This window comes from Panthera tigris, chromosome C2 (assembly GCF_018350195.1).
Source record: "Panthera tigris isolate Pti1 chromosome C2, P.tigris_Pti1_mat1.1, whole genome shotgun sequence".
Lineage (NCBI taxonomy): Eukaryota > Metazoa > Chordata > Mammalia > Carnivora > Felidae > Panthera > Panthera tigris.
The window spans coordinates 129,833,367-129,860,385 of NC_056668.1; the positions used below are offsets into that span (position 1 = coordinate 129,833,367).

At 40.9% G+C, this 27,019-nt stretch overlaps 1 protein-coding gene across 2 annotated transcripts in view; it reads left to right on the forward strand.

The window, feature by feature from the left end:
- The window catches only part of CPNE4 (copine 4), a 672,331-nt gene that overhangs the window by 483,526 nt on the left and 161,786 nt on the right, over nucleotides 1–27,019 (forward strand). For both annotated transcript variants that reach the window (XM_042956642.1, XM_015539940.2), the window contains one exon: nucleotides 21,555–21,734. In XM_042956642.1, the coding sequence (XP_042812576.1) occupies nucleotides 21,555–21,734 (180 nt within the window). The remainder of the gene's footprint in view (nucleotides 1–21,554; nucleotides 21,735–27,019) is intronic.

Below are 27,019 nucleotides of genomic sequence, written 5' to 3' on the forward strand. Positions count from 1 at the left end.
TTTTAAATTGTAAAGTAAATAAGATTTTTGGTACTTTTTAATTTTTAATTTTTATTTTTATTAAATTCTTTGTCATATAAAATCTCTGCTGTTTAAACTTTATTAAGTTTCACTTGGTGGCTAATTATAAAGTCAATTTACATGTGTCCCATAGACATAAAGAAAAACAGTCTCCTATTTAATGAGGATAAAGATATATATGTGAATGTATGTATGTGAATATACATGTGTATGTATGTATCTGTGTGTTTATTCACATATTACATGTGTATATATAATGTGTATATGTATACACACTTATTTTTTTGTACTAGCCAAATCCTCTGTGGCCTTATTTATTGTTTATTGTTTTGGGGTTTTTTTAATTTTTTTAATGTTTAGTTATTTTTCAGAGAGAGAGCGTGAGCAGGGGAGGGACAAAGAGAAAGGGAGACATAGAATCTGAAGCAGGCTCCAGACTCTGAGCGGTTAGCACAGAGCCTGATGCGGGGCTTGAATGCATGAACCATGAGATCATGACCTGAGCCTAAGTCAGGCACAACCAAATGAGCCACCCAGGCACCCCATTTATTCTTTATTTATGTACTGTATTGTTTATTTATTAAATCTGCCCATTCTGAGATAGATGTATTGAAATCTCCCATAGTTATTATATTTTTGTAGCATTCTCTTGCATAGGTTTTGTTTCACATATGTATAGATGATTTTTATGTGTGTGTGAATTCAGGTTTATGACACATATCTTTTTCACAAATTGTGCAACTTACAAATACATGGCACCTCTGTTTACCTTGTTAAGTACTTTAACCTTAAATTCCATCTTGTTTGTTATTAATATCATCAATCCTACCATCTTCAAATTTGTATTTTACTGAATTCATCCCTTTGTGTTTAATCTTTATTTTCCCTAACTATGCTTCTTACAAACTGCATTAACCAGGTTTTTTTTAAAGCCAATAAGACAGTCTTTGTATTTTAATGGGAGCATTCAGTCTATTTACATTTAGGCAATCAATGATTGTTATTTGTTTCTTCCATCATATTTTATGTTTATTATTTATTTTACATTGTTATTTCTCGTTCATTTTCCTTATTTTTGTTCATATGATAAAGTTGCTATTCATGTCCCCTCATTAATTTGGACTATTTTTCTTCTAATTTTCTTTAGAAAAATCAGGAGTGATTATTAGGAGCTCTGTTTTGACATGTAGTCTTAGATACCTGTGAAATGTTAAGTGGAGAGGCAGAGTAGGCAGCTGAGTCCATGCTTAAACCCCTTTGTCCAGTTAGATTTTCACACTTTACTATTGGATGTGGGTTATGGAACCAGGGAGAGTTGGTGGGGGGCTTGGAGACTGTTTTTAGAGTTCAAGGAGTTTCAACTTTTCCTTTTATTTAGCAGTAGTTCTGAGATTCTTTCTCCAGTCTGCCCTGAAAGGATGAACTTTGAATGTGTGCACAGTCTCCCAGACCATCAGGGATGAGTCTGAATTTATTTTTAAAGCCTGGCTTCCTAGGAATCATCCCTGAGTCAGAGTAGCTTAATATTTAGCTGGTGTTGGTTCGAATTTGTGCTTAATCCCCTTGAGCTCATAAGGCCCCCATGTTTTGCTGATGGATCTGTGTGTGGCTTAGGAGATGCTTTCATGTCTGCCCCCATGTTCTGGTCTGATTGTTCCTGAATGGGTGCAGCCAAGAGCATGCCCACAGCCTTCCTAACCAGCACCACCACTGCCACCAAGGCTTTTCGAGCCTGTCCCTTTCCCTGGTTCTGTTAAGTATCTGGCAGGTTGGGCAGGCAGTTTGTTGCTACTAGTATCATGGGACTTCTAGCCCTCTCTTAACGGCTCATCACCAAGATCTCCATGGTTTTTGACATCAAGGCTTTTAGGAGAACTTCTCCAACTTCATTAGAAGTAAAATCAGCCCCCTTCGGCAGAGCTCTCCTCTTTAAGGCTTGCTTCTCCCCTTGGACAGAACCTCTGTGTCACTGCACCAAGGTGGAGGTGTGGATAGTGCAGATAGATCTGTGTGTCTGATGTTCAGGGTGGAACTCTGGGTTTGAGATTTCACTTTGGAATCCTTAGTTTATCAGTTTTACTTAAAGCATAGGACGGGAGCCAGTGTAGAGGTAAAATAAAAGCAGTTCAAGAATTGAGCCTTGGATCATCGTAACCTGTAGAGCTGAATTAAGGCATTTTGCTGTGAATAGAAGTGTTCTGCCTGAGGCTAGGGCTGGGAGACACTTGGCTCCATCAGCCAGAGGCAAGTGCCATCTGAAGCCACACTAGACAGATTGAGTTTCAGTACCTTATATGCCTTATCCTGTACCCATATTACTTGCTTATAAACATGCTTTTTTCATTCATCAAGTCTAGCATATGCTGTTGTCTCAAGAATCCAACTGGCTCTGTGAGTAGGAGATGAGCAGAATCCTTTCCCATTCTGTGTTTTCTACCTTGAAGCAGAATGAAGGAAGGCTGCTCTGACATTCATATTTGGTGTGGAAAGTGATAACTGGGGTATGATTTAAATAAATAAATAAATAAATAAATAAATAAATAAATAAATAAATAAATAAATAAAACCTGGAACAGAAAGCCTGACTTCTTGTTCAGCGCTGCCAGGTGCTGAATGTGTGACCTTGGGCATTATTTAACTTCCTCAGGTGTCAGTTTCTTGGCCTTTAAAATAAAGGCATTGATTGTATCTACCTTGCTACCTTGTAATGCTGTTGTGTGCTGAGACTTAGGTAATATTATATGAGCATAGCTCTATGAAGTAAATGCTCCATAAATGTCAGCATCTTTCCTTTACTAATCTTAGAGACCAGGGGAAAGCTATTAAATCCACAGAATAATCCCTAAATTTCCATTTTAGTTGTTTCTTTTCTATCAAATTGTCTGCCTACCTACAGTTACGTTGTTTCAAGGGTACCTGGATTTATTTTAATCAGGCATGATAAGACATATAGACACAGAATGATTATCATAAAGGAAGAGATTTGTACTTATATTTCCCCGCAGACAGAAGACATGCTACATGCCCACACTGGGCCACGTTGAGAAGGACTGCAGTCAGTCAGGAGTCAGAGAGGGTAAGGAGAAGCACGTGATAGAGTCTTTACTGTGCTTTTCATGAAAAGAATGGGCAAGGCAGACTGTTAGTCAACATAGTATTGGAAGCCTTAGCCTCTACAGTCAGACAACACAAAGAAATAAAAGGCATCCAAATCGGCCAGGAGGAGGTCAAACTTTCACTCTTCGCAGATGACATGATACTCTATATGGAAAACTCAAAAGATTCCATCAAAAAACTGCTAGAACTGGTTCATGAATTCAGCAAAGTTGCAGGATATAAAATCAATGCACAGAAGTCGGTTGCATTCCTATACACCAACAATGAAGCGACAGAAAGAGAAATCAAGGAATTGATCCCATTTACAATTCCACCAAAAACCATAAAAAACCTAGGAATAAATCTAACCAAAGAGGTGAAAAATCTACACACTGAAAACTACAGAGAGCTTATGAAAGAAATTGAAAAAGACACACAAAAATGGAAAAATATTCCATGCTCCTGGATAGGAAGAACAAATATTGTTAAAATGTCAATACTACCCAAAGCAATCTACATATTCAATGCAATCCCTATCAAAATAACACCAGCATTCTTCACAGAGCTAGAATAGATAATCCTAAAATTTGTATGGAACCAGAAAGACCCCAAATAGCCAAAGCGATCTTGAAAAAGAAAACCAAAGCAGGAGGCATCATAATCCCAAACTTCAAGCTGTACTACAAAGCTGTAATCATCAAGACAGTATGGTACTGGCACAAGAACAGACACTCAGATCAATGGAACAGAATAGAGAACCCAGAAATGGGCCCACAAACGTATGGCCAACTAATCTTTGACAAAGCAGGACAGAATATCCAATGGAATAAAGATAGTCATTTCAGCAAGTGGTGCTGGGAAAACTGGACAGTGACATGCAGAAAAATGAACCTGGACCCCTTTCTTACACCAAACACAAAAATAAACTCAAAATTGATGAAAGACCTAAATGTAAGACAGGAAGCCATCACAAGCCTCGAGGAGAAAGCAGACAAAACCCTCTTTGATCTTGGCCGCAGCAACTTCTTACTCAACACGTCTCCAGAGGCAAGGGAAACAAAAGCAAAAATGAACTACTGAGACCTCATCAAAATAAAAAGCTTCTGCACAGCGAAGGAAACAGTCAGCAAAACTAAAAGGCAACTAACAGAATGGAATAAGATATTTGCAAATGACATATCAGATAAAGGGTTAGTATGCAAAATCTACAAAGAACTTATCAAACTCAACACCCAAAACACAAAGAATCCCATAAAGAAATGGGCAAAAGACATGAATAGACACTTCTCCAAAGAAGACATCCAGATGGCCAACCGACACTTGAAAAAATGCTCCACATCACTCATCATCAGGGAAATATAAATCAAAACCACAATGAGATACCACCTTACACCTGTCAGAATGGCTGACATTAACAACTCAGGCAACAACAGATGTTGGTGAGGATGCGGAGAAAAAGGATCTCTTTTGCATTGCTGGTGGGAATGCAAGCTGGTACAGCCACTCTGGAAAACAGTATGGAGGTTCCTCAAAAAACTAAAAATAGAACTACCCTATGACCCAGCAACTGCACTACTAGGTATTTATCCAAGGGATACAGGTATGCTGTTTTGAATGGGCACATGCACCCCAATGTTTATTGCAACACTATCAACAATAGCAACATACCAACAAAAAGAATGGAAAGAACCCAAATGTCCATCGATGGATGAATGGATAAAGAAGATGTAGTATATATATACAATGGAGTATTACTCAGCAATCAAAAACAATGAAATCTCGCCATTTGCAACTATGTGGATGGAACTGGAGGGTATTATGCCAAGTGAAATTATTCAGTCAGAGAAAGACAAAAATCATATGACTTCACTCATATGAAGACTTTAAGAGACAAAACAGATGAGCATAAGGGAAGAGAAGCAAAAATAATATAAAATCAGGGAGGGGGACAAAACACAAGAGACTCATAAATATGGAGAACAAACTGAGGGTTACTGGAGGGGTTGTGGGAGGGGGGATGGGCTAAATAGGTAAGGGGAATTAAGGAATCTACTCCTGAAATCATTGTTGTACTATATGCTAAGTAATTTGGGTGTAAATTAAAAAAAAAATTTTTAAGGCTAAAAAAAAAAAAAAAAAAGAGCAAGGCAGGGAGGGTACAGATTAAGGATTAGCTAGTTTGAATAATTTCAGTGAGCTCCATAGAATAGGGGCTAACCCTAGCAGTCTGTTACCTGTCCCTGGGCTGATTGGGATAGAAATCATGGCCCAGAGCATAAGAGCTGGGCAAAGGAGGTCACTGGGGGTATGGGCTGTGAATTCATTGGTTTGCATATGAAGGTCATGATCCAGGTTTCTTTACTGTCTCTAAGAATTAGCCAGCCCTGACAGGGACAGACCAGACCCTCCATGGTCAGCAGGGCCTTGAAATATGAAAGCATGAAAAATATAGAAAGTAAAAAGTCATAATTAATACATTCATTCTGTTTTGCCTATGTTTGTGCATATGTACTAGGCCAAGAAAAATAGACCTCACATTGGATCAAGAAAAGCCAGCAAGCTGGAAATGAACCATGAACAATCTATAACCACTAAGCTTATTCTCTAAGTAATTAAAAACTGTCCATTCTCTGGCCACCAAAGCCAGTTAAAAAAAAATCTTATTTGGATTCAGGCATAGAATTAGAATCCCAGAGTTAGAATAAACCTTAAAAATTAGTCCGTTCCATGGGTCGCTTGGTGCCTCAGTCAGTTAAGTATCGGACTTTGGCTCAGGTAATGATCTCATGGCTTGTGGGTTTGAGCCCTGCGTCAGGCTCTGTGCTGACAGCTCAGAGCTGGGAGCCAGCTTTGGATTCTCTGTCTCTGTCTCTCTCTCTGTCCCTCCCCTGCTCGCACTCTGTCTCTCTCTCTCTCTCAAAAATAAATAAACATAAAAAAAACGAGTTAGTCTATTCCTCATCCCTCCCTGCATCTCTTATTTAAATTTCCTCTTCTTCATTCCTGCTAAGTGGTATCTTATTCCTTCTTCAGGTTTTTCTGATTGTAAGAAAGGTCTTCTCTGTATGGAACCAAAATCTGCTTCATTTTGGCCTCGGCCTGTTAATTCCTGAAAGCCTGATGTCTTGCCATACAAATACAAAAAGCATTTAGCCCTGCTCCCAAAACAGCTTCCAAATCAGATAAAATGTGCATAATGGGCTTGCAGAACTGATGAAGAGCCACTCGAATTCGTTACACGTTGTACATCTAAAGATGTCACTTACGAGAATTTGTTTTCTGTCTTTCTTTCTGTGAGCAGCAATGTCTCCCCTGCAGGGCACCACAGTGTTGCCAATAGCCACCACTACACAGAATGTCCTTCCTGTGTACTCAAGGCTTACCACGGAATAAATGGGACCTTGAGTAGGACATCTATGTTATAAACTGGACTCCATGCTCTGGGTTGAATGATAATGTATTTAGTTTAAGGCTGAACCCCTAGGACCTAGCTCAGTGCTGTAAAAATCACATGCATTCATTAAATCTTCACTGAGTGAATGAGTACACTTTGTATTTGAAGTGAAAACACTATCTTTCAGGGGGCCAAGGTTAGGCACTGATATCCCTGATGTGGCTACAAGAAAGCAATATTTTGGATTACATTTCCTGAAGCTTCTCACCTGTTGAGCAAAGAGCCAACATAGAAGGGCTATTGTATAGCTTCAAGGAGAGAGTGAGCATTAGGAACTTAGCACAGACCCCATGGTAAACTGTCAAAGCACCCCAGATATTACTGATTTGCTACTTTTTTATAATCATGAGAGTGCCCAACCCCCTGCTTATAAAATTGGGCCTGTAATAACTATTGGTTATGGATGATCATTTTAATGATGCTGATGGTGATGATAGCATGATGGGCAAGTTCATCACTTAGAGATTTGGCTCCACTCACTAATAGTGCTTATATCTAGTGAAGCACCCCAAGGTGAAGCTCTTCAGTATGACAGGATGACTGACAAATGAGTAAGAGTGATGTCACCGCATCAGTGGAAGACACTTCTAAAAGAGACACATGCTCCATAAAAGAAGCATTGTGTGCTGTATGTACATGTGTATGTAAATAGAGGGGAAGTTGAAGTTTAAGAATGGAAAGGGAAAAAAAGAAAGACAGAGAAGGATTTTTACCTCTTCTAATAAAGACATTATCTTGTGACAGCCTTAGAGTACTTGCCACAAAGAATCAGTCTACCTGAGTGGTTGGCAGTGAATTGAAAATCCATTGAGATTAATTTTCTGATTACCAATCCTTTTCATTTATCAAAAACTCTCTCTCTCTCTCTGATGTTTACAAGGAAAGAAACAGGAATAGGAGGGGGAAGATATGCATTTGGAGAGCTTTGTAGTATATGGAGTAGTTGAATCTTCTGGGTGGAGAGGGAGCTGTCATCGTATTAGTCTAGCACATTCTAGTATTCGGCCTACTGATGGGGGACTCAAGTCCCAGATGATCAGGATTAAACAAAGAGGATGTGCTTCTAAAATGTTGGGTATCCATCCTACCATGCTTTCTCTCAACCCTGTGTGAGCAGCTTCAACTTTTAAATTAACAAATAGGGGGCGCCTGGGTGGCTCAGTCGGTTGAGCGGCCGACTTCGGCTCAGGTCATGATCTCGCGGTCCATGGGTTCAAGCCCCACATCAGGCTCTGTGCTGACAGTTCAGAGCCTGGAGCCTGTTTCAGATTCTGTGTCTCCCTCTCTCTGACCCTCCCCTGTTCATGCTCTGTCTCTCCCTGTCTCAAAAATAAAATAAAACATTTTAAAAAATTAAAAAATAAATTAACAAATAGAGTAAAATATTGGAAATTCTTTGCCTTCAAGAAGAAATATTTTAGAAAGTAGTAAAGCAATATATATATATATATATATATATATATATATATATATGGGGCAGAAGGAGTGCGTGCTGGTTGTTGGGTTTCAGTGAAAAGAAAATCCAGGTATATAGCCACTGACTAGCAAATGGGCAACACCCCAGATGTGTCACTCAGCAGGGCCTGCGACATAGGGCTAAACAAAGCTGCGTGGTCTAAATTGACTGTGGAAAGAGGGTCAGGGGCCTGTGGCACATATTAGAATCCACCTGAGGCTGAGAAGAAACTCATTTCTACTACTCTACCTATTTTCATAACACTTTAAGGAAAGCTCTTTAAAATATATGTTGTTGGGTGTTAACATATGTATCTCTGAAAAGAAAAGGAGGGTTTAAAAAGTTTGGAAAATACTAGAAAAGTTAACACATTTCTTTGCTGCAGAACTCAAAAACATTTAATATAAATCCCTCTTGATGGCTTTCTAAGAAAAAGGGTTAGTAGGGTGGGCTTTCAAAACTTGTTTGACTACAGAGTGCTTTACTTCCAGGAGCTGCTCTCAGAGCTAGTGTGCTACACTGCATGTTCCAGAATGCTGCTCGAAAGCATTAATCACCCAATTCAAAGGACATTCAGTGATGTCTGATCATGCACCATTCTCTTAGCTGACCAGTCACATCTGGCTTGGTTCCAGGACCTCTTTGACTGATGCTTGTGTAGGGAGCCACCTGCTAGCCCATTTCTTGGTGTGGCCTAGTTCCATAGTGTTGCCCCCTTCAGAGGATTTGTTTTCCAGAATTTTGTCTTAGATGTTGTGGGGGATTTGTTCTTATTGATAAAACCAACAAAAAAGGCTAGATGTGTATATGTGGTTTTTTGTGTGTTAAATTGTGATTTCTAAAACACCGGGCCCTGGATCCTATAAGTTGTATAGCTATTCAGGAAGTCATGGAATAAGAGGTTTGATGTGGTGAGATGGAGCAGTGCACCAGGAGTCAGGGAATCTAGCTGGATCCACATCTCAATTGCTTCCTGAATTGGGGAATGTCGTTTTAAGACCTATGGGCCTCTGTTTCCTCTGCTAAACGTTGAATCACTGGAGTAGAAGAGGAATGACATACGTGTAACACATTAGCCACTCCTACCTCCTCCTACACCCAGGGAAGACATTGCTAAGTGATCAATAGTCCCACTAAATACAGAAATAGCCTCAGGTACCTTTGTAACACCACATTCCCAACAATCACTCTGAACTAAGAGCAGGATAAAAGGTGCTGCCATTTTTATACTTGATGAACTAAGAATCAAAGATCTGAGATAACTGCTATCAGCGGCATATACCTCATGAGAAAAGCAAAGTGTCAAGAAGAGGTAAGCACCCCTCCATTAATAAAGGAATGCTGTGGGCATAAGGTTGATGTGCTCTCACTACCCAGTGGTATTTGGAGAAGGGCCACTTGGATCACGTGACTGATTCACAACTTGGACAATTGGGAATTGACTTACAAGCAGAATGGATATTGGTAATTCTAAAGGAGTTGGGGAAGAAGGAATTGGGACCCAGGGGGCTGACCCCAAGCTATGGACAACTTCTTATTGCTTCATCCGTGCACGTGGACAGCTATTATGAGGAAGGCGGAGGCACACCTTGGCGAGTCCACCTTCACAGTGTGCTGGCTGGTGAGCATGTTGGACATGGGATGCGTACACAGCACCCTGTAGATGAGTTTCTTTTCACTATTTCAAACATCAATTAATAAGAAAACTAAGGCTCTCCAGCCTTGGACGACCTTTCCAGAGGACTCCACAGCTGTGACAGAGAGATGAGAAGGTGGGAACATCCTGTTAATAAGCAACATCTGAGTGAAGTGCAAATTGCTTTGCACTTGTGTGGGATTAGCCTCCAAGCTCCTGGATAAGGAGGATCTGACATTGGCCACAATTTGGAGTGACCTGCAATCCAACACCTTCCCACTCCCAATCCTGCAGGCGCTGCCTGCTTTTAGAAGGCAGGAGTGAATTTTGTGAGGCAGTTTCTGATTGCTTAATATTTATGTGCCAGCTTACAGCTGGAGTGGGAGGTAGAAGGCAACTGATTTAGGATTGAAAAACACCATTTATGGGGTGCCTGGGTGGCTCAGTCAGTTAAGTGTCCGACTTCAGCTCAGGTCACAATCTCGCGGTCCATGAGTTAGAGCCCCAGGTCCGGCTCTGGGCTGATGGCTCGGAGCCTGGAGCCTGCTTCCGATTCTGTGTCTCCCTGTCTCTCTGCCCCACCTCCGTTCATGCTCTGTCTCTGTCTCAAAAAAATAAATAAATAAATAAATAAACGTAAAAAAAAAAAAAAAAGAAAAACACCATTTATGTTACAGAATCTTCTTTTTTTAATTAATTAATTTTGACGGGGGAGGGGCAGAGATCCAGAGAGAGAGAGAATCTTGAACTGGCTCTGCACTGTCAGCATGGAGCCCGATGCAGGGCTCAAACCAATGAACTGATCATGACCTGAGCCAAAATCAAGAGTTGGATGCTTAACCGACTGAGCCACCCCAGCACCCCTGTTATAGAATCTTCTTATGTCCTCTTGGCTTAGAGCATTCAGTTTTCTCCTGAGTTATTCTAAAAGGGCTCTAGCTAAGTGAAGGAAACCTGAAGAATAAAATACAGAAGAAGGGAGAGGAGAAAGTTTGAAGACTGAGAAAGGTGCACTGGATACTCAACAGTCACACTAAAAAGACTTTAGGGTCTGTCACCCAGCTGAAGGTGTTAAAGATTGTTTTCTTCTCAAAGAGCATTTGGAGTATTGAGTGTTGGGAAGGGTACTACTTAAAATCACTGTAGTCAGAGGGTACCTAAATAGATGTGTTCTCTTTAAGAGAGATGCCATGTGCCAGGAAAAAGGTTTAGGGGAAATCCCAAGTGGCTCTATCATTTAATAGCTGGTGACTTTGGGCAAGTTAACTTCTTGACCCTAAGTTTCCTCATATGTAAAATAGTGGTAGTGGTAATATGTGGTTGTTGGGGTGACTAAGTGGAATAATATATGTGAAGGGGTTAGGACAATGCCTGGTGCATACTAAGTTCTCAATAAATGTCCTTTATGATCCATTGTTGAACATGATTGGGGAATACAATATTGTGGCTAAAGAAGAAGTTACCACATGAATCCCATATGGATTACCACTTTTCGAGGTCCTAAAAGATCATAGAATTCACTCATCATGAGCCACCAGACTGGACAAAATTCCATCTCCCCTTGGGGGATGAAAGGCTCTTCCAGGTTTTGCGGTATCTCGGGCCATTTTTAAGGGCATACCTGAATCAGTCAGAGTTTCAGCCAAAAAATATGTTTATAAAGGAAACATTTATAGCTGTGTCAGCAAAGTTAGAGGGATTAGCAAGAGATGCTGAGATGCTCAAAGACTGGCAGTAGTGAAAAACTACCACTAGGCTTACTGGGCAGGCAGAAGTAGTAGTGTTACCAGAACCCAGTGAGAGCTAGAGCCTTTCAGGAAGCATTTCTAGGAGATTTGTAGGGGGAGGGACATAGTCACTGCCAAAATTGCAACATGAGGCAGGGAGGGGGCAAGCAAAACATACCAACCTCTCTTTCCTCCCACTTTATGATCTCCTACTTGCGCATCCCTTTGGCTGAAGGAGGCAGAGTGCAGAAAAAAAACCAAATGAATCAACCCATGCAGGCCAGTTTCTTGGGGCACAGAGCAGAGCAGAAAGATCTGGAGATGCAAAGGAGAATAACCACCACACTCACTAACTCTTGCTTTACAAATTGGGAGCACACCATTAATGGAGTACTCAGTTGGACAAGACATCTGAATAAACCAACTCATAATGTGGTTATTTCATTCAGTCTTCATGTCCTATAGCAAAATGAGCAGTAGTCAAAATGGCACTTCCACAAAAGCAGAAATGTACCAGTATACAAAGTCTGAATCAGGAGCTGGGGTGTGGCACTCAGAATAGATCCCACAATACTTTGTTTCCTGGTCTCTGTGTACCTTGGGGCTGAGTCATAACAGTTGGTAATATAATATTACTGGTTTTCAAACTTAACTGTGGACATTGGTTAAGATTTTTAAACTACTAGGTAGTTTAGCCATACCATAGAATGGGTAGCTCATAAACAATATGAGTTTATTTCTCACAGTTCTGGAGGCTAGGAAGTTTAGCTCAAGGAAGTCTGAGATCAAGGTACTGGTAAGTTCATTGCCTAGTGAGAGTCCTCTTTCTGGTTCAGAGACTGCCAGCTTCTCACTACCTCCTCACATGGTGGAAGAGGAAAGGGAGCTCTCCAGGATCTCTTTTATAAAGCCACTAATCCTATTCATGAGGGCTCCACTCTCATTGAATTTAAAATTCAATGCCTCAGGCCCACTAGCCACATTTCAAGTGCTCAGTAGCCATATCTGGCTGGTGGCTACCATATTGGGCAGTGCAAATTTAAAACATTTCCATCATAATGGAAATTTCTATTGTATAGCACTGGTACAATGACAAAACCCTTAAGCTAAGTGGGCTGGGGCTCAAGACAATGAGACATGGAGTAGAAAGCAGGAAACTAAGCCACACAAACTGGGCACTCATGTTGAGGAAAAGGAATAGCTGTAGAGGACACAGAGGCATTCAGTACAGGAAGACATATTTGAGCCCCCTGCCAGTATGCTGATTTAGTCAGCATTGACTCTGGCTCTGTATGGATGGAGCCAGCAGCCTAGAGGGGCTGGAGAGGGCCAAAAAGGAATAGGAAGAACCAGAACCCATCATTGTGACACTAAAGACCTCTACGAAGGTGCTTATAGGTTGATGCTCATTTTATTTACTTCTGAGCCACACTCCTGGGCAAGGTGATGTCCACTCTGAACAATACAAGCCTAGAGCTATGTCAGGTGACAAAGGACTGTCTAGCTCTAGTTCTCTAGCAGGCTCAGCTCCAGGGCCCCCAAAATAGAACCTAGCTGGCACAAGAGCACAAGAGGTCCTGTTACATGAGAGCCAGGCTAAGCGTATAGCCAGGCTAAGATGCCAGGAGGGTTCAATGGATCAGTAGTGAGAGAGACGCTTGTAATCCTGAACTACTTACTCAGTTTAATCTAGAGCATTTGAAGGTTTTACCATGTGGTGGGTGAAGAGTGCCTTTTTGGAGATAAATCCGTGAAAAAAAGCCAGAATGGATATTTCTTGAGAGAGGTAGAACGGTGTATTTGTTTCCTAGGTAACAAAGTACCACAGATTGGGGTAAACAACAGAAGTTTATTCTCTAACAGTTTGGGAGGTTGGAAGTCCAAGATCAAAGTGTTGCCAGAGTTTGTTCCTCCTGAGGGCAATAGGGAGAATCTTTTCCATGCCTGGCTCCTGGCTCCTGGGGATTTGCTGGCAACCTTTGATGTTGCTTAGATTCTCCAGTCCCTTCCTTCATGTTCACAGGATATCTCCATGTATGTTTGTCTGTGTCCAAATTTATTCTTTTATAAAAGACCAGTTGTATTAGATCAGGGTTTACCCTAATCTAGTACGACCTCCTCCTCATTTAACAAATTTCTTCTATAACAACCCTATTCCAAATAAGGTCACATTCTGAGGTACTGACGATTAAGACTTCAACATATGAATTTTGAGGGGTATTATTCAACCCATAACAAATGGTACAGAAGAAAGAACATATATTTTGGAGTCAGACAGACTGGGTTTGAACCTTGCTTTTGCCACTGCTTTTCCAATGCAGTTTGATTTTATTATCTGCACAATAAGGATGATATATTTAACAGATTCATTTGTAAAGTGATAAATCTGTGGTAAAATGAAGCACTTTTATGTATCACCAGTTAAGAAAAGATGCTTCCAATTAAACAATGGCATATCATCAATTATAACATGCCTCTCTAGTTTAAATATGCTAAATTGTGAAATAAAATTATGTTTCAAAATCAATGAAGGTAAAGACTAAAGATGACATATAGAGTGCCTTCTGTGGAAAGATAAGAAGGTATACAATAAAGGTGCATCACTTTTGTACCTCATCCCTTCCTTTGCCTGAGTGGAAAAGTTATTATCACCATTGGTCATCACCCAACTTGCCATCCACTTCAAGACCGAATAAAATAATTTACTGGGCAGGGGTCAAAAGGATTCTCTAAGGAGGTGGCTTTTGGGAAGGGTGTTACTCCCACAAAATTTTTATGATTGCTTCAAATAGGAGGTGTCTTCCAGCATTTCTCTCTGGAGGACCCCACTATTTATTCCTTTGTTGGCTAACAATTACATTCATGCAGATGGTTCTGAGAACCAGAGAGCCTCAGAGAAGTTTCCGTGTTTTTAGTTGAGGGTGAAGGTTGGATTACTAGGGGACACCACTAGCTTTAGGGCATGTGTAAGTCTGCGTTGAACAGGACTCATGTCTCCAATGTCAGGTAGCATCCAGCGATGTCACCCCCTCAGTGACAACTCCAAACACCTCTCCACATTTCCAAGTGCCTCCAGGAAAGTGAGTATTATCCCCAATGAGAAACCCTAAGCTAAATGAATGTGTCCAGGTGGGAGGTCAGCTTCTGCCTGGTATTTTACGATAGAGGGAAGCAAAAGCTGCCAAATAAGTAAGATATCAAGCATATCTTCAGTTTTAGAAACTGATGAGCAGGCACCCCCCATCCATGCGGTAACCAGGAATGATGCGACCCCAGAATGTAGACATATCTTAAAAAATGGCACCAGTAAACTCAAGTTTCTACATGTGACTCTTTATATAACCAGTAAAATGTTGAAGAGTTCTAGTCCTATCAAAGTAGAGAATATACTTAAACTGAAAATAAAAGCCACATCTCACAGCATCATCCTATCATCTCTGTTGAATGCTTTGTGTTTGTTGCAGCTATAGGGCAAGCCACCAGTGCTGCAGCCAGTCACTTGAAATCAGCGGCCGCTAGCAGCTGAAATCCTGAAATTGAATAACACTATTTCTGATGGCTCAGTGATTTATTTTTATTACCTAAATTTTATGTGGTTTAATACATCCCCTTGGTAGTTATGTGGTTTAAAAAAAGATAATAAATCCTTTCTTTTCTTCCAACCCTCACTAAGTAAATATTGAGGAAATATTTAAGGAATATCAGTTTGAAGGAAAAATTTATTATAAGCTTGCCAGAGTTGGGGTGGAAGGAATCCTTGCGTCTCTCTCTGGCTCATGATGTCTTTCTTCACCAGTACCTGTTATCTTTGGGATAAGGGCCTGTACTTCTCCAGAAACCTTAGACCACTCAATGACTGGCATTAGTTTTGTCTCCTGGCTTTACCTTCCCCCCACTAATATCATCACATTGCTTAGCCCTCGCATCCCTCACCTCTTTTCCAGCCCTTGGAAGCCCAAGGGAGCAGACAGCCATTCTGTGCATAGTCTTGAACTATTTCAAGATGACATTTGTTCCCTACACAATCCAGTCCCTATGGATGATATTCAGGGCTCCCATTATACCTTTAATATGCCCAGTGGATAAACCAATCTGCAGAGGCACAACCACAATGTCACTCACTGAATTTCCCTACCACCTCCACATTTTACATTTGTCATCTGGAGTGTGCATTACTCTGAGCAACATGGTTTAGGTGGAAAAACTTCAAGTTTGCATGACTGTATAACATAAAGGTAAAACACACAGACCCAGGAGCTTGACTACCTAGGTTCAAATCCTACCTTTTGCAAGCTGTGTGAAATTGGGAAAGTTATAGAGTCTCTCTACCTCCTGGTAAGAGGGGATAATAACAATACTTACTTCATAATGTTCTCATAAGGATGAAAAAAGAGTGCCTGTCAAATGATTTCAACAGATATTTCATCAAAGAAGATATATAGATGGCAGAGGCTCCTGAGTGGCTCAGTCGGTTAAGTGTCCAACTTTGGCTCAGGTCATGATCTCACTGTCCATGGGTTTGAGCCCTGTATCGGACTCTGTGCTGACACCTTGGAGCCTGGAGCCTGCTACAGATTCTGTATCTCTCTTCTCTCTGCCCCTCCCTCACTCACACTCTGTCTCTCTCTCTCTCAAAGATATATAAACATTAAAAAATTTTAAGAAGGATAAATAGATGGCAAATAAGCATATAAAAAGATGTTGATCATTAGTTATTATGAACGTGCAAATTTACATCACAATGAGATACCACTGCACACCTATTAAAATGTTTTAAATTAAACATACACCGGGGTGCCTGGGTGGCTCGGTCGGTTAAGCGTCCGAGTTTGGCTCGGGTCATGATCTCGCGGTCCGTGAGTTCGAGCCCCACATCGGGCTCTGTGCTGACAGCTCAGAGCCTGGAGCCTGTTTCAGATTCTGTGTCTCCCTCTCTTTCTGCCCCTCCCCTGTTCATGCTCTGTCTCTCTCTGTCTCAAAAATAAATAAACGTTAAAAAAACATAAATAGATAAATTAAACATACACCTATTTCAATACTATGTATTTACCCAAAAGAAGAAATATATGTCCATACAAATGCTTGTACATGAATAAGTAAGGCAGTATAATAGCCAAACTGGAAAACAATCCAATTGGACATCAGTGGAATATTATTCAGCAATAAAAAAGATGAAGTATTGATATACATAATAATGAATAAATCTCAGAATAATTATACTGAATGAAAGAATAAGACAAAAAAGACTATATACTATAATATAAGCTTATCGAGGATACAAACTGATCTATCATAACAGAAAGCAGATGGGTAGTTTCTTGGGAATGGGTAGGGGGAGAGATGGGAGGAAAGAGTTATGGAGGGGCATGAGGACACTTGAAGGGGTAATGGCTATGTTCACTATCTTGATTGTGGTCATGGTTTCACAAGTATGTACATATATCAGAACTTATTGAATTGCACAATTTAAATAGATGTGATTTATTATATGTCAACTGAACCTGAGTAATGCATTTTTAAAGTACCTTCGGGGTGCCTGGGTGGCTTGGTCAGTTAAGTGTCCAACTGCACTCAAGTCACAGTCTCATGGTTTGTGAGTTCGAGCCCCACATCAGGCTCTCTGCTCTCAGCAAAACCTGCTTCAGATCCTCTGTCCCCCTTTCTCTCTGCCCCTCCCCTGTTTGTGCTCTATATCTCTCAAAAATAAAAGAAAATTTAAAAAAAATTTAAAAAAGTAGATACCTTGACACAACATGCCTTTTATAACTATTAACTATTATACACTTCAACGTTATACTGAAAAATGTTTTAGATGAAAATTTTTTTAATGTTTATTTATTCTGTGTGTGTGTGTGAGAGAGAGAGAGAGGCAGAGAGAGAGGGAGAGAGAGAACCCCAAGCAGGCTCCATGCTCAGCATAGAGCCTGATGCAAAGCTCGATCCTACAAACTGTGAGATCATGACCTGAGCCAAGATCAAGTGTTGGACACTCAATCAACTGAGCCACCCAGGCACCCCTAGATGAAATTTTTAAAAGAGCATCTCAGCAAAAGCAGTACTTGATCATTGATTCTATTGCCATCATACCATAACCTAGCCACATTTTTCATTTCTTTCAAGGAATTCTCATGAGGAAACTTGAATTAAGGAAAATAGTCCAGGCTTTGAAGTCCAAAGGCATGATTTCAGGTGCTCATTCTATCATCCAGTACCATGTGCTGGTATTTGTCCTTGACTTTTCTCATTTTTGAGATAGTACAAAGTTATATCACATGATTGCTATAAGAATCAAAAAACTGGATGTAAGCATGTTCTGCAAATCATAAAGCAACATGAATATATCAGTAGTTATAACTAGGGAGGAAAGGAGATAAGCAGAATTTTTGAAGACTGGATAACAGGACCAGCAAGATTAAAATAAACCTTGACCAGAAAAAATCTCACACAAGAGCAAGGGATAGACCCTACATCTCCGTAATTTCCTTACTCTGATATTACCACATCAGAATTGACTGTGACACTTTTAAAACTGCAGATTTCTAGGTTCCACCCTATACTTGCTTAGTCAAAATCACCAATGGTAGAGAATAGGAACCAGAGTTTAAAAAAAAAAAAAAGGCTGCCTGGTTGATTCTAACTCAGCTGGTAGCACCAATCAGTGGATGGTCTTTTGGAAAACAGTCACCTTGATCTAGATGCCTTTCAATGAGGAACATGAGCTATCCTAGGCTCTATTGCTCAGATTAAGCCTCACTTCAGTCTCCAGAAAAGGTAATGCATCTCCCTTAATGACTATGAATGGAGAAAGTTTTGAAACATCTTCTAAATATGCATTTAGTATTGCAACCTCTTCCTCTACCTCATCCTCCTTCTTTTCCTGAGCTCCTCTATGCTTTTAGGATTCTTACTGGCTCTGAGATTGTCTTTGGAAGTTATCTGTATTGGTAATACAATTGTGTATTTCTTAGTTTCTTTCCAACCAATCATTTCCCTCAAAAAAACAAGTCATTCCATGTTGCATGTTGGCAGCTTGCCTTGGATAGACTGTCTGAAGTGTGTGTCTTGATGCCAACATGAACTTTATATCTATGTGGAATCACCATATGAAGATCAAGAAGTGAGAAGAAAAGCAGCAGGATCAGTGCACATTAGCCCTTTGTGCCATCTGGGGTGGTTAAAGCAGAGGAACAAAGATTAGAACTGGGTGGAATTTCCAGCCTCCTATCTCTTATCATCTCAACCTGCCTAGGACTCTATTCTTCCATCCACAAGGAGAGAAGATTCCTTTTCTGTGTCTTGAGGATGTCAAATCCACCTATAAGCTAGTTCTTGGGGATTATTTCAAAATTCTCTATCAAAAGGCACCACATGAATGTAATGAAAATTCTTATATGGCTCATTATTCTGTGAATTTGGACCAGACATTGTAAAAACACCTCTAGGGCTCAGACAAGGAAACTCACTTAGGGAGAATAGCTTGGAAACTGGAGAGTGAGTGCCCCATATGAATGAGGCAGTCCCCAATTGTTGCCATGTAAATGTGGCTCCAGGGTGGCAGACATTCTGATTTTTTTCCAAAGATGGGGGGGGGGGGCGGGTAGGGGGAGGGGAGGAGGGGAGAAGAAAAATAGTCCCTTCTATGGACTATTCTATTTTATCTGTAATTGCCTTTTATGTTGCCAAATTAAGGGAATAGTACTTTTATAAAAAATATTTTTAAAGCTTTTTATTTATTTATTTTGAGAGAGAAAGAAGTGTGAGTTGGAGAGGGGCAGAAAGAGAGGGAGAGAGAATCCCAAGCAGGTTCTGCACTGTCAGCACAGGGCTCGATGTGGGGCTTGATGTAGGGCTCAAACCCACGAACCGTGAGATCATGATGTGAGCTGAAGTCAGATGCTTAACCAACTAAGCCACCCAGGCACCCCAAGGGAAAAGTAATTTTAAATGGGACTAATAGTTCCCAAGTCAGCTTGAACTTGCAGACTGCTTGTTTGTGACCTCTGACTTACACTATTATTCAAAACAATGATTTCTTAACAACTGAAAAAAAATATGCCAGTACAGTAAATCCTTGTACCTATACAATCAGCCAATGACATATTCAGTCCTGTCCTGCAGAATGAACATTATATAAAAATCTAAAATCCAGCTCAAATAGAAACTGAGCTTTAAGCAGAAGACAGAGTAGTCAAATAACCATTGGTCTGCCTAGTCAACAATAGGTTGGGATTTGGTTTCCTATCTGTTGGACAGGGACATGACCAGAATCACATTCTCCTTCTCACAACCTGGATTGTCCATCCCATCAAGAAGAGCAGGTGAGGGGCGCCTGGGTGGCTCAGTCAGTTAAGCGGCCGACTTCGGCTCAGGTCATGATCTCACGGTCCGTGAGTTCGAGCCCCGCATTCGGCTCTGTGCTGACAGCTCAGAGCCTGGAGCCTGTTTCAGATTCTGTGTCTCCCTCTCTCTCTGCCCCTCCCCTGTTCATGCTCTGTCTCTCTCTGTCTCAAAAATAAATAAATGTTAAAAAAGAAAAAAGAAAAAAAAAGAAGAGCAGGTGATGTTCCTTATAGGACAACTCTCTCACACACAGGGCCCAGAGGGAGGGCTGGAGCCAGGGTCAAAATACTGAATGCAAGAATGTCAAGGGAGGCTGCAGCAAGTATTGAATTTTTTCTTTGCCAGATAACATGTATGTGCGTGATACAGTCAAACACAACCTTCCCTTCACTTTTTTTCTTTGAGAGACTATTTCCCTGTACCGTAATAAAAGTGCAGGAAATGGTTTCCCCAATTTGTGCTAATGAATGACACTTGGGAAGTATCCAATAGACCATGTTTCTATTTGAAAGCTGAAAGTACATGTAGGCTCCCATTGATCTGTAAAATATGAGTAATGGATATTTCCAGTTGAGAAATACTGTAAGATCTTGGGTTAACTGTAATTTGGTCCTTTAAGACTTCCCAGGATATAAATGGTATTGTAAATGGTATTTTTATATGTGATGGGCATAAAAGAAAAGAACCTTAGTGGTAAGGGTACCAGCAAAAACAGCATACCCGGAGAGTTTCATCTAAAGTGTTAAATTCTTTTCAGAGGGACTCTTTCTAGGGACATGGGCAAGTATAAGGGAGCCAACTAAGGACGGTGAGGCTCACTGGGGATAGCAACAGCAGAAAGTCATTAGCACCCCTTAGTCTGAAGGGTCAAGACAGGGAGGGGTGATTGTGTTACCAGAACCCTGCAAAAGCTCCCTCTGTGGAAGGGAGTCTACTAGCAGAATCTCTGTGTGCAGAGGCATGGTGTGCTGCCAGCACCTCTCTATCCTCCCACTCTCTGATCTCCTGCCAAGTCTTGCCTTTGGATGACTCAAAGCAGAACCTACAGGGTAATAGAGCCCAATCAATTCCACCCATAGAGGTCAACGTCCAGGGGCAAGAGTAGGGTGGACAGTGGCAAATACAGATCTGGGAGAGAGGGGAAAATAAGGAGTTATTATCACAGAAGGCAAGGGGAATCATAACTCACGGAATGTTAGAGCAAGAAGAGGCTTTTCATCTTCAAATCCTCACTTTGTTGATGAGGAAACTAAGACCCAGGGAATTAAAATGACTGAGTAACCATTATAAACCCAATAAAGGTATACTTGAGACCAAAGGCAGTCATCTTCATATCCATTCTCATGGCCTTCCCACTTCATTATTCTAGGACTCAGAAGTTATAAAACTAATGTTAGGGTAGGATTAGTTAAAATGGGGTACGTGCATGGTCATTTGCCATTATTGTGCCCATCAGACTTCACTGATCTCTTACAGATTTCTTTCCTCCTGAGCCCAAATGTGCCTTCAGACTCTTTCTCATCCTAAGGCTCCAGGAAGCCACCAATAATTGATCCATCTTGTTGCCTTATTACACCCAACAGTATAGCATGCTCTAATCTTTAAATACAAAGCTTCAGATTATGCTAATAAGATTTCCCTCCTTGACACATGGCTCATTCTCTGATGGTGCTTCCTTGTGTGCTTTCAAACTGCTTCACTCTGGTGACTTGATGGAGGGCATTTATGTTTTGGAAGAAGGAGAATCACCATAAGATTATTTCACCTAAAGGGTAATAATAAAAAGCCCTAATCCCTGGTGTTTTTTCTCTTCTCTCCTTGCAGGTTGACAGAACAGAGGTGATTCGCACCTGCATAAACCCGGTGTATTCAAAACTGTTCACTGTGGACTTTTACTTTGAAGAGGTGCAGCGCCTGCGGTTTGAAGTTCATGACATCAGCAGCAACCATAACGGGCTGAAGGAGGCCGACTTCCTGGGTGGCATGGAGTGCACGCTCGGCCAGGTGGGTCCACAGAGGGCCCTTCCCATTCCTTGCTTCCTTGGGGCCTCTCTTCCTCCCCTTTTTCCTGTCTCCTCTGCTTTATTTCTCCCTTTGATTTTATTTTCCTTTTACACGTAGCATTTTAGGAGTTTCCATTCACTGCAATACCCATTATAGTTAACTTTATATTTACATAGGGATGATGCAGCAAATATGTGAAGACTTACTTATTTTGCAAAATTAACTATTTTCTCTTTTGAATTCCTTCATTCCGTCAGTTATTTCACAACTATTTACTGGGCACTTTCTACACTCTGATTGTGTGTGCTATATATAGTCTTATGCTGTTACATTATAATTTCCATCTTCCAACTCAACTATGAGAACCCCGATGCAGGGAGTACTGCTCATGTACATGTATTCCAAGCTTTTGGTGCCAAAATAGCCCAAGAAAGGGGATAAATAGCTTTTGGTGCATGAATAAATGCTTTTACTTAATCCTCACAATTATGTGAAATAAACATTATTATATCCATTTATAAATGAGAAAACTAAGACTCAGAGCAGTTAGGCCTAAAGCCTCACACTGATAAGTGGCAGAACTAAAACTCCAACCAGGTTGGTCTCACCATAAACTCCGTAACTTTACATCAGGACACTTTTACTTTTCCCTTCCCTACTGCCATGCCCAGAGCTTTAGTAGGTTCTGAGGGGAGGTCTAAATGAAGAAATAGCCCTTATGTGGAGGAAGTGGACATTCTAATTGGAGAAGGCACACTACATACACCTAAAAGTAATTCATGATGCAGCTTAAGCCATAATGAGACAAAATATCCTGGGCTATATTCATAGGGTTGTAGGCCTTCAGGAAGGGAGAGCTTTCTGCTTGGTAGAATCACAGAAGGCATTGTGGATTCAAACATTGAAAAAATATAGTCCATAGATGGAAGAAGGAGGAGGAAGACCTTTCAGGTAAGAAATCAATAGAAAGCAAGGCCTAGAGGTCAGAACAACCGGGGCAGGGGTAAGGACAGAAGAGACCCAGTTTCACTGAATCAGGCTCAGATGCTGATTTACTACAAAACTAGTGAAGCTTGAACTTCAGAGCCCCTCACTTGGGTAAACTGCTTCCAAGGCTCTGTGTGACATTTTTATTTGTAGTCATGTACTTTTTTCTGAAAGGATTCCAAATTATATAAACCTCAACCCTCACAAAACCTGCATCAATCCCATGCAGAGGCAAGGGTGTGGTTTATGGTTTAGTAAGGAAGATTCTGCCTGGCAAAGAGGGGATGAGCCTGCATGTTTATTTGTTTTTACCATGCCTCATGCCACTTATCACTAATTTCCCCATTGTGAGCACTGAGTGACAAAATAAATAATGTCCTAAGATACCTTTTTCAGCAAATATAGTGATTACTTTCATAAAATTGTTCCTTGTTCCTTTAATGAAAGCCAAAAGCCCAATGTAGATGAAGGCAGAGAAGGACTCTGGGGTATTCTCCATAAATATAATCTCTCTCATGACTTTTGAGAAGAATTGATGGTAGATGGTTCCAGAGTCTTGCCAGGTACAATGCCTAATAAGTAGTAGGCATTGAATGAATGAATGAATGAATGATTGATTTCAGGTAGAATTCTGTAATGTATAAATAAAATACAATGATTTAAATGGCATATATTATAGATATAAATGAGCCACTCCAAGATTCTCTCTGAGATTATGGACATCCCCTCATGTATAAAAGTTAGATTCTTCCTTAAGAAACAAATGTAGATTCATGTAGGAGTCATGTGAATCAAAGATCTTTTTCATCCCAAGATTTAATCATTTTGTCCGTGTGAATAACCCTCAAACTTACATCTTTAGTCTCTCACAACCCTCATCTTTCCAGCAGCCAGTAAGTCCTTGACCCTCCACTCTGTGTCAGCGGTGTAGTGTTGAGCTAAAAACATTGTCCCTACACTCAAGCAGCTCACAGTCTAGCTGGGAATAAAGATGGGAAGCAAGTAATTAATTAAATTATGCAAATAATGAATTAAGTTACAACCATTATAATTATTGCTAAGGAGAAGTATTAGAAGAGGAGAGCAAAACTGAGAGAATGGTGTCAGGTGGAGAGGAGATCAAAGAAGGATTCCAAGGGGAAGTGACATTTACACCGAGACTTAAAGGGAGAGTAAGCGGATCAGGTGAGAAGAAAGAGGAAACATGTTCCAAGCAGATGAGAAAACTATATACAAAGCCTCTGGATTCAGGAAGAAGTTTGGCATATGGTACATAGTAGCTTCATTTGGGTTTCCCACAAAGCTAACTCTGAGATATGAAGTCAAAGGAGGTGAAGGAGATGCCATAGCAGAGTGAAAAAGTGAGACAGGAAAAGGAAGGCAGCCTGTAAGAGTGTTGTCAAGCCATCCACCACTGTGGCCAACCAGAGCTTAATTCTGCTGGGGAAATTCTGGAAGCCAGTGTAGAACAGATACCACTGAGTTATCTCACCCCATAGGTGAGAAACGGGAGCATTTATATTCTTGGGGAGATATATATATATATATATATAGTTCATCAGTTATTGAGGGCTTTTTCCAGGGTGGGAACATCCATCCTCCAGTATTTCTGGCTTATTTCACAGGCAGCAAAACAGGTTCCAAAGATCCCAAGAAGCTTACAAGCAAAGAAATGCAGGTGCTGGTGGTCAGAAGTCAATGGTGTGCACTGAAGTCATAGAGCCTGAGTATATGAGCAGGGCATCATATCAGCTGTCTACCCAAAAGCCAGTCGCTCCACCCTTTAAGCCATCAGGTCCTGATCATTTTCTACCATGTGGCTGTGCGGACAATAGCCCTATCCCTAGCTCAAGGGCGAATGCTGAGTATTATCAGCCAATCATATGAACCCCGTTCCCTTTTGCCAGAGATTGGTTTAGGGGTGGGCTGGTGGCCAGTTCTATTCAATAACACATGACAGTTTTTTCTTGGAAAGGTTTTTTAGCCTAACAAGAGAGAGAGAGAGAGAGGGAGAGAGAGAGAGAAGGAGAGACACCCAACACCCACATATGAAGAAAGAAGTCTCTGCCTGTCATTCTTGGAACTACTGCAGCCACTTTGTAGCAGGGATGAGGATGAGAGCACCCCTAAGGGGAAGTCAGAGCCAAGACAGGTGGAGGCACTGGCTGAAATTCTGTACGTGGAGCCCACCTTGTCTGTGGACTCCTTATTATAAGATAATAAAGTTTCCTGGGATGGGATGTTCCATTCCTTGAGCTGAAAGCATCATGATTGATATAGAGTGTATTAATGAAAGCATATCAGTGGAAGATGGATGGACTTTCTAGAGTGGGGTGAATAAAGGGAAATGGGGGGGAGTGCATTGCTTTAAGTTTTTAATCTCTCAAGATGAGGAATATCTAGAAGCGAGCACTGAGGATAAGATTACAAATAGTAGTTTCTAGTTATATCTTGAGACTTGAAAGAGCTTCCATACTGACCATTTGACCCTCTTAACAAGTTTGGGAGGACAAGTGTTACCACCTGCATTTTATAGCTGAGAAAACTGAGGATCAGAAAGGTTCAGTGTCCTGGCAGAGCCAAAACCAGAAGTCAGGAGCTTTTGGTCCCTAATCTGAAAGCTCTTTCTTCTGCCATTTAGGGAAGGATAGTGTGGAGAGGCCGCATGCTGAGATCTCTTTTAACATCATGGCTTAGATGAAACAAATGAGCAGCAAGTCAAACTTGTTCAGTGTAGCCTTAAGCCATGCTCCCCAAGCCATACTGCTTTCCTGCACCGCAACCCCACACATAACCCCCTCCCCGGGGACAGGCTAGCCTCTCTGGGTATCTTGTATGTTCACAGACAACCACCCTTTTATATTATCAGCCATGTGATAGGTACAATTGACCTTTCCATACTTTTGGGGTGGGCACTAATTGACTGAAATCAATCAGGATATCCCATTTTTGTGGCCACAGTGATTAGTTCAATGAAAGTATGTAACGAATCAGAGATAGTGAAACGTAAAAACATATTTGCTAGAGCCTTGTGAGAAAGAAAAGGTGATGCTGTGAGGTCTGGAAGTGATACCCTTCAAGGGGAGAACATCGAGCTGCTGTGGGAAGAAAAGGAAGGGTGATAACATGACAAAATGTGGATGAAAAGGAAAGAGCCTGGCACCTTAAAGGGAAGAAAAGAGAGAAATCGGGTCATATTATTTGCATGCTAGATAGTGTCCTGTCTGCAGCCAGTCCTTCCTAGGAATTTTGGTCAACAGCTTCACTTTGTCATTTAAATCATTGTGGGATAATTCTTTTTGCCACTTGCAACATGGAGTTCTAACTAATTAAGTCATATTCTATAGAACACCTTCTCCAAGCCACAGTGACCTTTCCAGACTCCAAGATCCTGTAACCCGTCTCCATCTCATTCATTTAGTAACTCGTTCTTCACTGCCTCCAGAAGTTCCTTTTTCTCAGTTCATTAAAATAATTTCTCTCTCAATTAACATTTTTATACATACTATCTAGCCCTCCAGCTAGTTTGCAAGTTTCTTAGGGCAGAGGCCATAATCAATACTTCCTTTTTGTGTCTAATGCAACACCGTGCTTTATATATCACGTATGCTTAAGCCACATTTACTGATTAATTTTGAAAATTTTAAATAAGTATGAACTTTTATTTTAACATGGTAAGTTTCGTTCAGTCACATATTTGTTATTTCAACAAGCATTAGCAAGTGCCCCAGATACACCAACTTGTCTCTTGAAGGTGCTAGAGACACAAAGATGAAAAAAGAGAGAGGCTCAGCCCCAAAAGTGCTTAAAATTAGCTGGGAAATTATTAAAATTATTAAATAAGTAACTAAAATGCATGTTATTTAGTGCTGCAACAGGATATTTTCCAGGGGCAACAGGGGAAAGACTTACCTTTGCCTACAGGGAACCAGGGAGGTCTCATAAGAAAAATGATTTTGGGGGCACCTGAGTGGCTCAGTTGGTTGAACGTCTGGCTTCGGCTCAGGTCATGATCTCCCAGTTGGTGGGTTTGAGCCCCGCGTCAGGCTCTGTGCTGATGGCTCAGAGACTGGAGCCTGCTTTGGATTCTGTGTCTCCCTCTCTCTGCCCCTCCCCCATTCACACTCTGTCTCTCAGAAATGAATAAATGTTTAAAAATTAAAAAAAAAAGAAGAAAAATGATTTTGGACCTGAATCTCACAGGATGAGTAGGAATTCACGAGCAGATAGAAGAAATAAGGACCCTCTGGGCAAAATGACCAGGACACAAAGGCACAGCAGCACAAGAATAACAGAGA